The following is a 13,992-nucleotide window of genomic DNA, read 5'->3' as shown; positions in this document are numbered from 1 at the left end:
GGGGGTTGTTCGGTTGGTTTTTTTAAACGCCCATCAGCAGTTGTGGCAGCCCAGCATGTGAGGCAGGGGACAAACCGACCCCACCTGTAACGCATGATGGTAACAGCCACATGGTATGTGTGTAAGGTACCATGGAATCTCTCCTCTTGATTTCAGGTAGGGTACAGTAGCAGAAAAAAACAAAGCAATGTTTTCACTCATTGTGATCCTAAAGCACTGTAAGTACAGAAATCCCACGCCATGCACCTCTGTACCCCAGCAGTGCCGATGCTGGAGCCTAGCAGTTAGCTCACATCTACTATTTATATCCATTATTTCCGCAGGAATCAGACTACTGTACTTTGTAAAGTGCCTCCCCTTTTTATTCTCATTCTAACCTCAATGCAGGATAAAGCTATTACAATTATTTGCATTAATATTTAGCATCTTCTAACAATTTCAGAAGTTTATTCCTTCTCTAATTTTAAGGAACTCCAGTCTTTAGACTTGTTTATATTTAATGTACTGACGTGACCTGATGCCTTCCACAACCTTTCAGTGAGTCAGGCCCTCCATCCATCCCAGTACTATTGGGTTTGTGTCAGAGAGGTTTTAACGGGCAGTAATTAAGGCTGTAGAGAAAGTCAGAACTTTAAGAACATTTCAGAAGCGAGATGTGATAAACAGTGACATTTGCAGACGCAGAGGACAGGTGATTTCACACAGAGGACCCTACTCACCAACTATAAAATGCCTACGTTGAAAAAACTTAACTGAACAAATTGCAAGAGACTGACAGGAACGTGTGGGTTCCCATAAATTAACCGCTCACATGAAGTATTGGTGCAGAAAATGGATATTGTAGGTCTTTCCCTAATTTCATATTCTCTGCACACTGGACACGGGTGGGTCACCCATACCAGGTGCTGCTCCTGGCATGCTAGGAGGTCCAAGCACAGCCCCTACGCTGCTAGAGCATCCACTCAGCCTCCCTCGGAGCATGGGAGCATCCACTCAGCCTCCCGTGGAGCATGGGAGCATCCACTCAGCCTCCCTCGGAGCATGGGAGCATCCACAAAGCCTCCCTGTGGAGCAGTAATGACCACATCAGCACAGCAGATGAAACCACCACCACGGTGACTCTTGGGAGACACCAACACACGGTGACACAGCACAGCAGGAACCCAACACTTTAGGAGGTACATGCAGGTGAATATTTAGTCTTTATAGCTGAAGTAAAAGAAGAGGAGCTGAGCCACTAATGTGACGGATTTAAAATATATCTTTAGGCAGAAGTATACCCCACAAAGATTAAAAAAAAAAAAATAAAAAGTTGTGTAAAGCTACTTCTTCCTATTCTCGTAGGATATATCTCTTGTCAGAGAGCTAAATAGGCACCAACCTTCCTTATCCTGCCTCTAGAGACAAACTTTGTAGCATGAGACTTCTAAGGCTTGGAGTCTGACCTAGAGACACCATTAATCAACCTTTTTTTCTCAGCTCTCAATTACTTCGGATTTTTCAGAAGACACGCATGTTTAATTAAAGTTCTTGAAGTCCCTTGCTTCCCTTCCAACAGAATTGCCTTGCTGAACACCATGAATTTCCTTCCCAAAGACCCTAGTTAATGCATTCCCATACTTCTCGCTCATAGATTTTTAATGCTGAAAAACAGGCACAAAATTTAGAGAAGCTACCAAAGAGCAAGCACAAGAAAAAGAAAACCAAAATTCTCATCTAGATGCTGGTGTACACAGAGACAATATGAACAGGACAATTCAGTCCAACAGGGCAGAACTGTGTGGAGCATAACCAGTAGGAAAAGAATCTTTTCAAGTGCATTATTCTGTATAAGCAGTCGGTTTTATGTCACCTTCTATCTTTATTCATAGAATGGATTAGGTTGGAAGGGACTGTAAACACCATCCGGTTCCAACCCTTCTGCCACAGCAGGGACACCTCCCACTGGATCGGGCTGCTCACAGCCCCATCCAACCTGGCCTTGAACACCTCCAGGGATGGGGCAGCCACAGCTTCCCTGTGTGACCTGTGCCAGTGTTTCACCACCCTCAAAGGAAAACATTTCTTTCTAATAGCACATCTAAATCTCTCTTCTTCCAGCTTAAAACAATTCCTCCTCATCCTATCCCTTCATTCCCTGACAAAGAACCCCCCCATAGCTTTCTTGCAGCCCCCTTTAAGTACTAAAAATCTGCTGTAAGGTTTCCCCGGAGCCTTCTCTTCTCCAGGCTGAACTCTCTCAGCCTGTCCTCATATAGGAAGGTGCTCCAAACCTCTGATCATCTTTGTGGCCTCGTCTCACTCGCTCCAACAGATTCATGTCCTTCTTGTGCCGAGGACTCCAGAACTGAACACAGGACTCCAGGTGAGTACCCAGTTAAAATAACCTATCAAATTACAAGAAATAATTGGATATGGATGATCAGATTTTGGAACATAAGAAAAATTTCTAATTAAAAAGAAAAAAATAAACTCTTTCGGAGACCCAGGGGAATGGCAGGTGATGAGATCGAGATTGCTTGTGAGGGACTCTGCCTGCAGTCAGCTGGAAGGACAGTGGAGGGTTTCCTGAAAGCCTAACTGAAGCCTAGTCCAGCTTGTCCACCAGCTTGTCCATGGATGGTTTACACTCCCGTCAGTCTGACGGACATTTGTCCAATTCGTCCTTACCAATGCTGAAGGTGGAGGCTCCAACTGCTTGCTCCAGGCGATTTCCAAGTGCTTTTTTTCCCTGCCACCTAGTCTGAAACTTTCCCATTGATATTTACACCTATGACTATTTTATCTACTGCAGACAAGGAACAAATTGTTTCCTATCTCTGAAGACTGACACAGAAGCAGCTTCTTGCATGCCTTCAAAAAGGACATAACTGTCCGCTCTTCTACTGCTTAATCACCTGGTATTTCCTACAGAAGGTATATGGCATTTTCCAGACACAGCACTTAACATACCTGTCTTGAGTTACAGTGCCCAACGCTCAGACACGACACGGTAATGCTGAAGCAATCGTCCTGCTCAGTTGCATTCATTTTGCAGACTGTTCTCAGAACAGCAAGACACCATTGAGTCATGCTCAGCCTGTGATCTCCTCTAATCATTTTTTCCTTCATGAAAGCACTACCAAGCTTATCATTTTCCATTCTGCAATTAAGTATTTATTACGCTTACTTTTTCAATAGGTATCTGCACCTATTGAACAGAAGTAAATTTTCAACTAAACCTTCAACTTGACAAGACTATTTGATTTCTGTTCTCAGCCTCCAGCCTACCTGCAGCTCCTCCTAAATGCACCTCACAGGCAATGTGGCTCTCACACATACACTTCCAGATAGTTACTTCACATGGCTATAAAACCTATTCTGGAGAGCCTTTGTACTCATCACTTTGCATCAGCAGGCGTTCTTTTTGGCACTCGAACTCTCAGGCCATTCAACTTCATATATTCCCTTTCTTAGCAGATGCCTGGAGGATTAACTTCCATGATTACTACCAGCTTACTTGCTTTGAAGCTTGTGCTAGATAGCAATAAAACGGCAAGATGATCTGATCTTCTCTGCATCGTGGTTTCATGGTATCAGAGTGACGTTTCAGCCCTTTTCTTCTGATATCATTCAGAGAAATCCAAATAGGTCTACTTTCCACCGCAGCCTTCTGACTGGTGAGTAAACACCTACACACACATTCCCAACACAGAAGATAATGCCTTTGCCTTTATTTCCTTCCGTGCTCTTCATGGAAAGTTGTCCCTCTCATGGCCATTCCAGTGGCCTGAATAACTCCTCAAACATCCAGTTCTTACGCTTTTGTTTCTAATCACCGATGAGCGTCAACAGTAGGTTCCTGCCAAGAAAGCTTGATAACACCAGCAGAAGCATCTACATCTTGATGATTACAGTGACTCACGTCCTTCATCCTCCCAGCTTTGCTTTGTGAGCCAGCAGTTGGGCAAGTTGGACACGGCTGTTTCAGGTGCCCCTGACCAAAACGGAGTGAGAGCTTCCCATGTGCTTCAGCATCCTCCTATGTTCCTGAAGAACTGGCTAATTTGTGCAATAAAGGAACAACAGGGCAAGAGAGAGGCAAGAGGGGGAAAGGCAGAAGTAAAAGGCTTCCATCCTTCCTGTTTTACAGTGTGGAAGAACAGGTTTGTTTAATTGCATTTTAATTTGAGAGAATTAGATTGTAATTTTCTGAAATGCACCACAGAGCCGACACCTGAAAGCGTTTTAAGGATTAGGTCGCTGCAACGTCTGTGGATGAGGGGGCAGGGAATGTGAGTGAAGAACCAGAGAATGTAAATGACAGACAGTTTGGAATAACTGGGCACTTCAGAATGGACATCAAACAAATTCCTCTGAAACTCAGCTGTATTTCATATCTCCAAAGGCTGAATGTTACTAAAAGTGTTTTTGGATAGAAGGATGTGTCACAAGATGACAGTTTCCAAATTGCACAGCATTAGACTGCCACCTTGTCCACATGCCAGCTCCCTGCAAGCACCACCACCTATTTTTGACCTCTAAGTCAGAGTGTCAGCAGAACCTGCGTGGCTGCTAGATACCCAGGCTGCTCTCCAGAGGTCTGGAGAAGGAGTGGGAAGCCCCTCAGCTCACTTTTCCCCCAGCACTCTACGTCTGAGGAGGTCCCCACCAGAAGCTTAATTGAACCCAACAAAAGCATGTGGGAATGGCCAAATGACCATGGAGAACCAGAAATACAATGTTAAATTTCTTTACAGAGCAAAAAGCTTGTTCTCATCTTAAGACTTCATTTTAGAAATTAATTGTAGCCTGGAAATTTGACTTCATAGTTTGTCACCTATTTCTACCCAGCAGCATCACAAATCCAGGCAGCTTGCTTTTGCAAAAAGATTGGTTCCACAGGAGAGATCAGTTTTGAAGGGCACGGAGCAGCAGGGCTTCTGGAAGATTAATGGGCAGAGTAACATCATATCATTTTCAGACAATTTTTTTGGTTTTAATCTGTTATAATCAGGCATCAGGACAGGGAGAAGCGACTCCTCAGCAGGCAGAATCATAGAATGGAATCACAGAATGGTTTGGGTTGGAAGGGACCTTAAAGTCCATCTGGTTCCAAGCCCCCTGCCGCTGGCAGGGACACCTCCCACTGGATCAGGCTGCTCCAAGCCCCATCCAACCTGGCCTGGAATCTCCAGGGATGGGGCAGCCACAGCTTCACTGGGCAACCTGGGCCAGTGTTTCACCACTCTCATCATGAAGAATTCCTTCCTAATGTCTAATCTAAATCTTCCCCTTTCCAATTTAAAGCCATTCCCCCATCGTCCTATCACTCCATGTCCTTGTAAAAAGTCTTTCCCCAGCTTTCCTGGAGCCCCTTTCACTACTGGGCGGTCATTATAAGGTCTTCCCAGAGCCTTCTCTTCTCTAAGCTGAACAACCCTCGCTGTCTCAGCCTGTCCTCATAGCAGAGGTGCTCCAGCCCTCTGATCATCTTTATAGCCCTCCCCTGGACCTGTTCCAACAGTTCCATATCCTTCTTATGTTGGGGATTCCAGAACCAGACATGGTACTCCGGGTGGGGTCTTACAAAAGCTAGTTCCAGGGTTCAAGTCAAACAGCAGTTTTCTAAGGTAGCGTTGGATAAGGCTTCAGGTTAACTATCGCTGCAAACACACCAGTGCCAGAGAGATGTGCTCCTCGAAGGCACAGACCGCGGTAAACAGGAAGGGACACAGCGTTCAAATTGCAGCTGTGACCGCTGAGAGGCACGCTGGAGGGCACCTCAGCAGCCAGCCCCTGGGGACCAGAGTGGGAGATAAGGTGTTCTCAGTTCACTTGCTGCCTCATTATTACTTGCAATTAGTGGAGGTCATGCCGATGTCAGCTCGGTTTCCGATGGCGAAACCCACAAGGAGACCAATGGGTGACTGAATGCTGCCAACAAGCACACAAAGTAGACAGCCTGGATCTCTTAAGCTGCTGAACAAGTGACTGTGGCCGGAGACCCCTTGGCACCCCAGCAGCCTCCACACACCAGCCAATTCACTCTTCTCTGGCATCTCACAGGCAGGGGGGACACTGGCATCGCAGCCCCCTGCTATGCGTAGTGCTTCTTCTCCCCGGACCCCTCTCACAGCCTCTTGCATTCTGTCCTCTTCTTGGTGCCCTACGTTCTAGTCCAGGGGCCTCATCTTTGTCTGGGAACAGGTTCCTTGCTGCTAATGCCTCTGAGCCCCTTCCCATCCAAACATTCCAACTTTATGGCATGGCTGAGGTCTGACACGCTTCTCCTGGAAAATACAGTATCTCAACGCTCTCCCTTTGCTCATAGAAATATCAATAGAGAACACCAAAGGCAATACACCTAATTAAACAAGTTAGCATAAGTAAGCAGCTATAATTAAGTCGAGCTAGCTGCAAAGGGGTAACAACAACCAAGTCTGCTGCTACAGAATGATCACACAGCTTTATGCATACTGGAACATTTTATATAGATATATATAATATAATATATATAATATAATAAAGAACTCTACTAGCAGTAGCTTGAAGGAGCCAACAGTCTTCAAAAGGAAGGATTAAGCATACAGGGTTTTTTCTACATCTAGTAATAAATAGTAACAAATAAAATAGAAATAAATTGGCAACGTGACCCTGTGTTAAAGCATTTATGTACCTCTAAATCTAGATCAACAGCAATATACCTTGAAAAATAAGTGACAGGTGCTAACTACACTTATCTGATATGAAGCCCCAAGAAGCAGGATCTTGAATAGACCTCTTAAATAGAAATCTCATGGTTTAGACAACACTGTCTGTACATTTCGGATCTCTGATTTACTTTCCATGGCAGTCAATGGTCACCTTCCATTGCCCAGGTGACCCAAAAATACTCTATGGAGAATGTATAAATGAGGTCAAGTAAAAGAACTGGCTGTCCAAAGGAATCTTCCAGGGAGAAGAGATTTTCTCTGGCTCCTTGCCCATCAAACCTACCCCTGTTCTCCAGAGAACTCAAAGGAGAAAAACGACTGCAAATGAGCTTTTATTCTTCTGGTTGATATCTGAACTAATGGCCTAAGACATTCATCAGAATTATAAAGCAGTAAATGGCTCACCTCCAAGTGCTGGAATTAATCCTAGGATCTCAACAGCTCCTCATTACAAGGTCTAGTGCCCTCCAAAAAGATGACTCAGGCTGAAAACCGGGAAGCGCTGAGTCACAAAGCACCTAATCCTTGGCACAATGAGTTGGGCTCCCAGCACAGCCCCTTGAAAGCCCCCTTCATCCCCATCCACCCTGTCAGCAGCAGCTCCCTCAGCAGCAGGAGCTGCACAGCCACAAAGGACATGTTTGTCACAAACCTTTATTAGCATCAGGTGGTTCTACTGCAAGATCTAGAAGATGACAAGACACTGGTTACAAACGGCATGTGTCTAGTTTTATTTGATGCCTGTTCCTCAGAGGGAACACTCTTGCTGAGGAGCAGCAAACCCAGCTCGAACAGATCTACACAGGTCATCACATGCTACTGAATCTTGGATGCAACTGCACTGCCATCTCCCAGAGGACCATCACTCACAGGGTCAGACAAAACCATGAATGAAACCATCTCATTCATACAGACTAGTAAGTTGCTTATCAGCTACTTTCCATGGGAAACTTAAAAAGATAAGGTGGACACTTGCAAGCGAGGCAAGGTCCCTCAGCCACCACACCAGATAGGGGAGAGCTGAACATGAAGTACCAGAGCAGCAGGAGTGATGCTGAGGAATGTGAGCCTCACGCTCAGCCCATCGAAATAAGAAACTGGATCTCATGTTTCTCCAGCTGCAGCTCCAAACTAAGGAACCTCCAAAAGTTCAGCTATACTCTCTAGGAAGACAAAGCAAGGCACTGGACTTGCTGCCAGCTTTCCGAATGGTGCTTGCGGGCTTTTCTCACAAGGGTTTGCCTCACCTGCTGAGCCTCCCTCGGCCGCTGTCAACTTACTGCCATGTAGAAAGGGAAACTGTGAAACTGAGTGAGCCCGTAATACGATTTAAAAAAAAGAAAAGCAAGACTCTGAGGCTGGTGCAAAAACTCTATTGCAAGGGAGCATCACAGAAGAGAAATCTTGACTCAAGCTCTAGAGCAAGTCCCCTTCAAATTACCAGACATTCCATCACAGTAAAAGCAGTGCTGTCATCTGTGCCTTGCCAATTAACTACATTTTGGGGGATAGTGATACATCAGAGATGGATGTGCATTTTTTACCTACCTTTTCAGTTTCTGTTCCTATCACCTTGATGTTATCCTGGTTATCAGCCTCCTCACCTAAGGCACGAGCAAGAACTGTACAATCACTAAACGTGATCGGGCAGTTTGTAAGCATTGCACCAGTTGAGAGCAGTTCTGACAGTTAAGCTATAACTATGGAGTCACTACAGACTGTACTCTTTCAAAGTCAGGAAGATAGATCTCAAAAGATGATAAAGCATCCAGGAAAAGGAAGATAATTTTAAAAAGTTCTGTAGAGAACTTTGAGTAAGAGATTTTTTTTTCCCCCCTTCATTCCCTTTAATTCAGGCTACCAGTTTCAGGAGCATAAACCCTTCAGGAGGTTGCAGATAAACAGAGATCTAATTTTTAAATATACATAACATTTGTTTGGCCACTCACTAAACACTGGACAAGTCCTCAGAAAATTAGTCAGTATTTTTAAGTGTGCAGAATGAAGAGTTCATACAGAAAAATCGAGAACAAGTATCTTCCAAGCAATTTCAGAATAAGCTCCCTGTAAAACAAACTAATATTAGAAAGGAGCACAGAAAACAAAGAAGTATTAGCCAGAGATAGGATAATTACATGAAGGTAGTGTCTTGTCTTCCATAGTGATAAAACCCGACAGTTCCCTCTAAAAGCCCCTGGGGTCAATACAAAGTCCAAGCCAGGGCATGAATCCAGCTGGTGCGTTGGACAAGCACCATCCTGTATCCCCCTCAGTTACCCGAGTTTCCATTTGAGGTATTAAAAAGTGTTTCTAACTGATCTGGTAACCAAGGGAACATCAAGAACATTGGCTACACAACTGATTCAATTCTTCAGAAACTCATGCTGCTCTTGATGTGACATCCAAGCATTTCACTCCTTGTCTCATCATCTCCGAGCAGCTCCTGTGAGGCAGGCAGGCCTGAATTACAAAGATGCAGAAATCCAGCCGCTCATTGCGCTGCTGACCATTGTAATGAGGCTTCACCAAGTTTTTGTTTAAAAAAAAAGAGAAAAACCACACAAAACCTGCAGGTGGTACATAAAAGAGGACACTGACGCACCAAGAGCAGCACTGCTGGCAGTAAATGCATGCATGTAATTAAACACCTCCTTCTCCAAGATGAAGACCTGTCCTGTCTCCTTACCCTCCTGAGGGATGACCCCGCGCTCCATGCAGCAAGGCATCCATCCCCACCAGGTGTGTCCATCCCCTCCCAAACCACCACCAGCTGCTCGCTCTCAGCTCCCTTTCCCCCCAGCCACTCTAGCTGGGTCACCCCGGCACACAATCTGGTCCATGCCAGATGCAAGCGCCTGAGAACTGGCTTAGAAGAAAGGAGGAATGTCCTGGGGGGATGGAGCAGGTGCAGCCCTAGCATCTGGCCAACTGCTCGAGTCTTCTTCACTCAAGCATGCAATTACATACTCTGTTTTCACAGGTATAAGATACCGATTGTCCAAGAACTCACTTCCGAGAACCTGAAAACCTTTAAGACTACTGTCTTTTGGCAGTAAAGACAAAGTAATGTGAAAGTTACTACCTCATAGAAACCTCCTGCTATGATAACACAGACTGAAAATCTCAAGCTTCAGGAAGGGATGCTCAAGTTGATTACAGAGCCATCCAAGGTCACCAAGAGTGAGATGCAGGGGCAGTGCTTAAGCACCATTCTGTAAACACTTGCAGCTAAGAGCAAGAGAATACCGCTGTCCATAGAGAGTCTATGGCCAAGGGCTCGGCTGTGTGTATTAGACTCCTAAAACCCCTAAGCTCATAATCCACATCTTTACAGATACATCAGGGCAATCTTAATTCATTTAGCAACAGCACGGTGAGTTTTGGCCTAAGGATGATCCCAATTCACTTCCTGCACCTGCCAGAAGGTTTCAGAAGACCCTCTTTGAATAAATGAGTATTCATAAGGAGAGAGAGTTTGTCTCTACAACTCTAGCATTTCATTAAACATTGTTCAAGTCATGACTCATCTCCATTTTCTTTGAGTTTCATAGGATCGTAGAATCGTTTGGTTGGAAAGGCCTTTGAGATTGAGTCCAACTATATTGGCCCACTACTAAACTACATCACTAGGCACCACTCTTTCTTTAAAAATATTTCCTGATATCTAATCTGAACCTCCCCTGGTGCAACTTGAGGCCATTTCCTCCCATCCCGTCCCTTGTTACTTGGGAGAAGAGACCAACACTCACCTTGCTACAACTTCCTTTCATGCAGTTGTAGACAGTGATAAGGTCTCCCCTCACCCGCCTTTTCTCTAGGATAAAGGACTCCAGTTCCCTCAGTCATCTCTCGCAAGACTTGTTCTCCAGCCCCTTCACCAACTTCCTTCCCTTTCTCTGGATGCACTCCAGTGCTTCAATGTCTGTCTTGTAGTGAGGAGCCAAAAACTGAACACAGGATTCAAGGTGTTGCCCCAACAGCACTGAGTATAGGAGAACAAACCCTTTGCTGCTCCTGTTGGCCACACCATTTCCGATACAAGCCAAGATGCTGTTGGCCATCTTGGCCACCGCTGGCTCATGTTCAGCTGCTCTTGACCCACACCCTCACGACCTTCTCTGCCAGGCAGCTTTGCAGCCACTCTTCCCCCAGCCCGGAGCACTGCATGGAGATGTTGTAGGCCAAGTGCAGGACCTGGCACTTGGCCTTATTGAACCTCATGCCATTGGTTTTAACCCACTGATACAGTTTGAACCCAACTGTTACATGTTTCAGTGGTTAGTGCCCTAATTGTGTGGAAACAAAACTCTTCTGCTTTTATCTCCAGGTCTCATGGAGTTTTACCTGGAACATAGTCACCTTTCACATAGGGGTAGTCACGTCTTATTTTGTGAAGCTCAAAGGAATTGCTCCAGAATTAAACAGCTCCATGCACAGAGCATTAACTTGGATGGGATTTTAATATCAACACTCTTACGATACCCACATCGCTCTTCAAAAGCAAGTAGCGAACACAAATCTTTTTGTGAATTATCTGCGTAATTTTCTTAAAATAGTTTACTGTCGTGTGTTCGGAAGCGAACAGACTGAAGGACAAGCCCATCTTTCCTCATAGTCTAAATGAGAAACAATCAAGCAGCAGCTGAGGAGGAATTTTAGATGCTTGAAGTGGAACTCCAAGCACTGAATGTAGACCAAGGAAGGGTAAAAGAGTATGAGAGGAAAGGGGTGGTAGAGTTGTGGCATTCCCAGCTGGCACAGTTTGGAAGACCATTATCACACCTCCTTTCCAGAGGCACCACAAAGGGACCTGCTAATGAATTCAAGTCATTACAGCAAGAGAAAAAGCAGGTCACCCAACCTGCACACATCGGTTGCACCATGCCCTTCCCTGTTCCCTTCGGATTCACATCTGAATTACACACTGTGCCATAAAATGCCATAACCTGCTTGGCCAGAGGGAATTGCAGAGAGCACAGCCCATCTCCGTCGGACCCCATGGAGCAGCAATGCCAGCCCAGGTGCCGGCAGCGGAGCAGCCACGGGGAGAGCCCCCAAACTCACCCCAAATGACAGCAGTGAGAGGCTGGGGATGAGCGAAGTTCCAGAACGGCTGCACCCCGGGTTAGAGAGGGCTCCCCAGTGAACAGGACAGTGCTCCCAGTCGCTGCCCAGGGGAAAAGGTGCATCCCGGGGGAGCAGTGCTGTCGCAGAGCTGTTGCGGGCAAAGCCCCGCTTGCACCCTCTCTCTCCTTGCTGGGCACCAGCAATGGGGGAAAGCGGGGAGCCCCAGAATGCCTCCCTGGCAGGCAGGGAGGATGCTGGGCTGCAGCCCAAACCATCCATCTCTCATCCTGCTCCCCGGCCCGAGATGCAGCTGCTGCTCCATCCTTCCTCCCCCTCCTCCCACCCGGGATGCAGGTGCCCCTCCATTCCTCCTCCCGTTCAAGGTGCGGGCACTTCGCCATCCCTCCTCCTACCCGGGATGCGGGTGCCCTTCCATCCCTCTTCCCATTCAGGATGTGGGTGCCCCTCCATTCCTCCTTTCCCTCCTGGCATACGGGTGGCCCCACCATCCCTTCTCCCTGCTTTCCCCGCCCGGGATGCAGGCGCTCCTCCATCCCTTCTGCTGCTCAGGATGAGGGTGCCTTTCGATCCCTTCCTCCTTCTCTCCCTGTTCATGATGCGGGTGCCTTTCCATCCCTCCTCCTGCTCGGGATGCGGGTGCCCCTCCATCCCTCTTCCCGCTTAGGATGCGGATACTCCCCAATCCCTCCTCCCTCGTCTCTCCGTTCAGGATGCAGGTGCCCCTCCATCCCTCCTCCTTGGTCTCCCCACTCGGGATGCGGGTACTCCTCCATCCCTCCTCTCTGCTCTCTCCACTCGGGATGCGGGTGCCCCTCCATCCCTCTTCCCGCTCAGGATGCGGATACTCCCCCATCCCTCCTCCCTGGTCTCCCTGCTGGGGATGCAGGCGCCTCTCCATCCCTCCTCCCGCTCAGGATGCGGGTACCCCTCCATCCCTCCTCCCTGCTGTCTCCGCTCGGGACGCGGGTACCCCTCCATCCCTCCTCCCTGCTGTCTCCGCTCGGGACGCGGGTACCCCTCCATCCCTCTCCCCGCTGGGGATGCGGATGCCCCTCCATCCCTGCCCCCTCCCACCGGGCTGCGGTCTCTCTGCTGAGTCACGGCCGCCCTCACCTGCTCTCCGCGGCGCTGCCCGTTGCGGGCGGGGGCTGCCGGGCGGCGCAGCGCCCCCGCCCCGTTGCAGGAGCCGCGGTCCCGACCCCCCTCGGCGGGGTCCCCGCTGCCCCCGCCGCCCTCCTCGCCGGCGGGGAAGAGCCCGCAGCAGCGCTGGAAGCGCGCCACGGGCTGCGAGCTGCGCAGGGTGCGCAGCAGGCGGGCCATGCTGCCGGCTGCCTCCGTGCTCCGCGCAGCGCTGCCCCGCACAGCGCCCCGCGGGCAGGTGAGCCCCGCCCCGACAGGTGCGCCTGGCCCCGCCCCCAGAGCAGGTGCGCCCGCACCGCCCCCGCACAGGTGAGACCGCCCCCCGTTCTGTATAGCCCCGCCCTGCGCAGGGCCGTCCCGCATCGCCCCCTGTCCTACATTGCCCCGCACAGGTGAGCCCGTTCTGCTCTCTCACCTCGCCCTGCCCCGCACAGGTCCATCCCGCATTGCCCAGCCCCGCACGGGTGATCCCGCCCCCTGTTCCGCATTGCCCCGCACGGGTGAGACCGTTTTCCTCTGTCACCTCGCCCTGCTCCGCACAGGTCCATCCCGCATTGCTCAGCCCTGCACGGGTGATCCCGCACCCTGTCCTGCATTGCTCCGCACAGGTCCATCCCGCATTGCTCAGCCCTGCACGGGTGATCCCGCTCCCTATCCCGCATTGCCCCGCACAGGTGATCCTGCACCCTGTCCTGCAATGCCCTGTCCCGCATTGCACCTTCCCGCACAGGTGCGTTTGCCCCCATGTCCCACATGCCCCCCTGTCCCGCACAGGTGAGCCCTCTCCCCGCCCCGCGCTGCTCCTCCCTGCACAGGTGAGCCCCTTCGGCTGTCCCGCATTGCCCCGCCCCGCACAGTGCGGTCCCCCCCGGGGGCGCCCCCTGCCGGCCGTGCCGTGCGTCCCGTCCAACCGAACCAGTCTGTGATTGACTATTACACAGACACAACCGTCAGAATAACAGTTTTCCACACAAAACCCCCACTGAAACGGCTCAAACATGGACAGACCGAAGCCTCCACTGAAACTGCTGCAGAGCAGGCACGGCGGCGTTGGGATACATCTCTGGTA

At 49.0% G+C, this 13,992-nt stretch overlaps 1 protein-coding gene across 2 annotated transcripts in view; it reads right to left on the bottom strand.

Annotated features, from left to right (window-relative positions):
* Window positions 1–13,162, bottom strand: part of SGPP2 (sphingosine-1-phosphate phosphatase 2) — a 37,512-nt gene extending 24,350 nt beyond the window's left edge. For both annotated transcript variants that reach the window (XM_054074879.1, XM_054074880.1), the window contains exon 1: window positions 12,897–13,162. In XM_054074879.1, the coding sequence (XP_053930854.1) occupies window positions 12,897–13,103 (207 nt within the window). In that variant the 5' untranslated portion in view covers window positions 13,104–13,162. The remainder of the gene's footprint in view (window positions 1–12,896) is intronic.
* Between the last annotated feature and the right edge of the window lie 830 nt (window positions 13,163–13,992).

Source organism: Cuculus canorus, chromosome 9 (assembly GCF_017976375.1).
Source record: "Cuculus canorus isolate bCucCan1 chromosome 9, bCucCan1.pri, whole genome shotgun sequence".
Lineage (NCBI taxonomy): Eukaryota > Metazoa > Chordata > Aves > Cuculiformes > Cuculidae > Cuculus > Cuculus canorus.
Note: the sequence above shows the minus strand (reverse complement) of the source record. Positions and strands in the feature narration are given on the sequence as shown.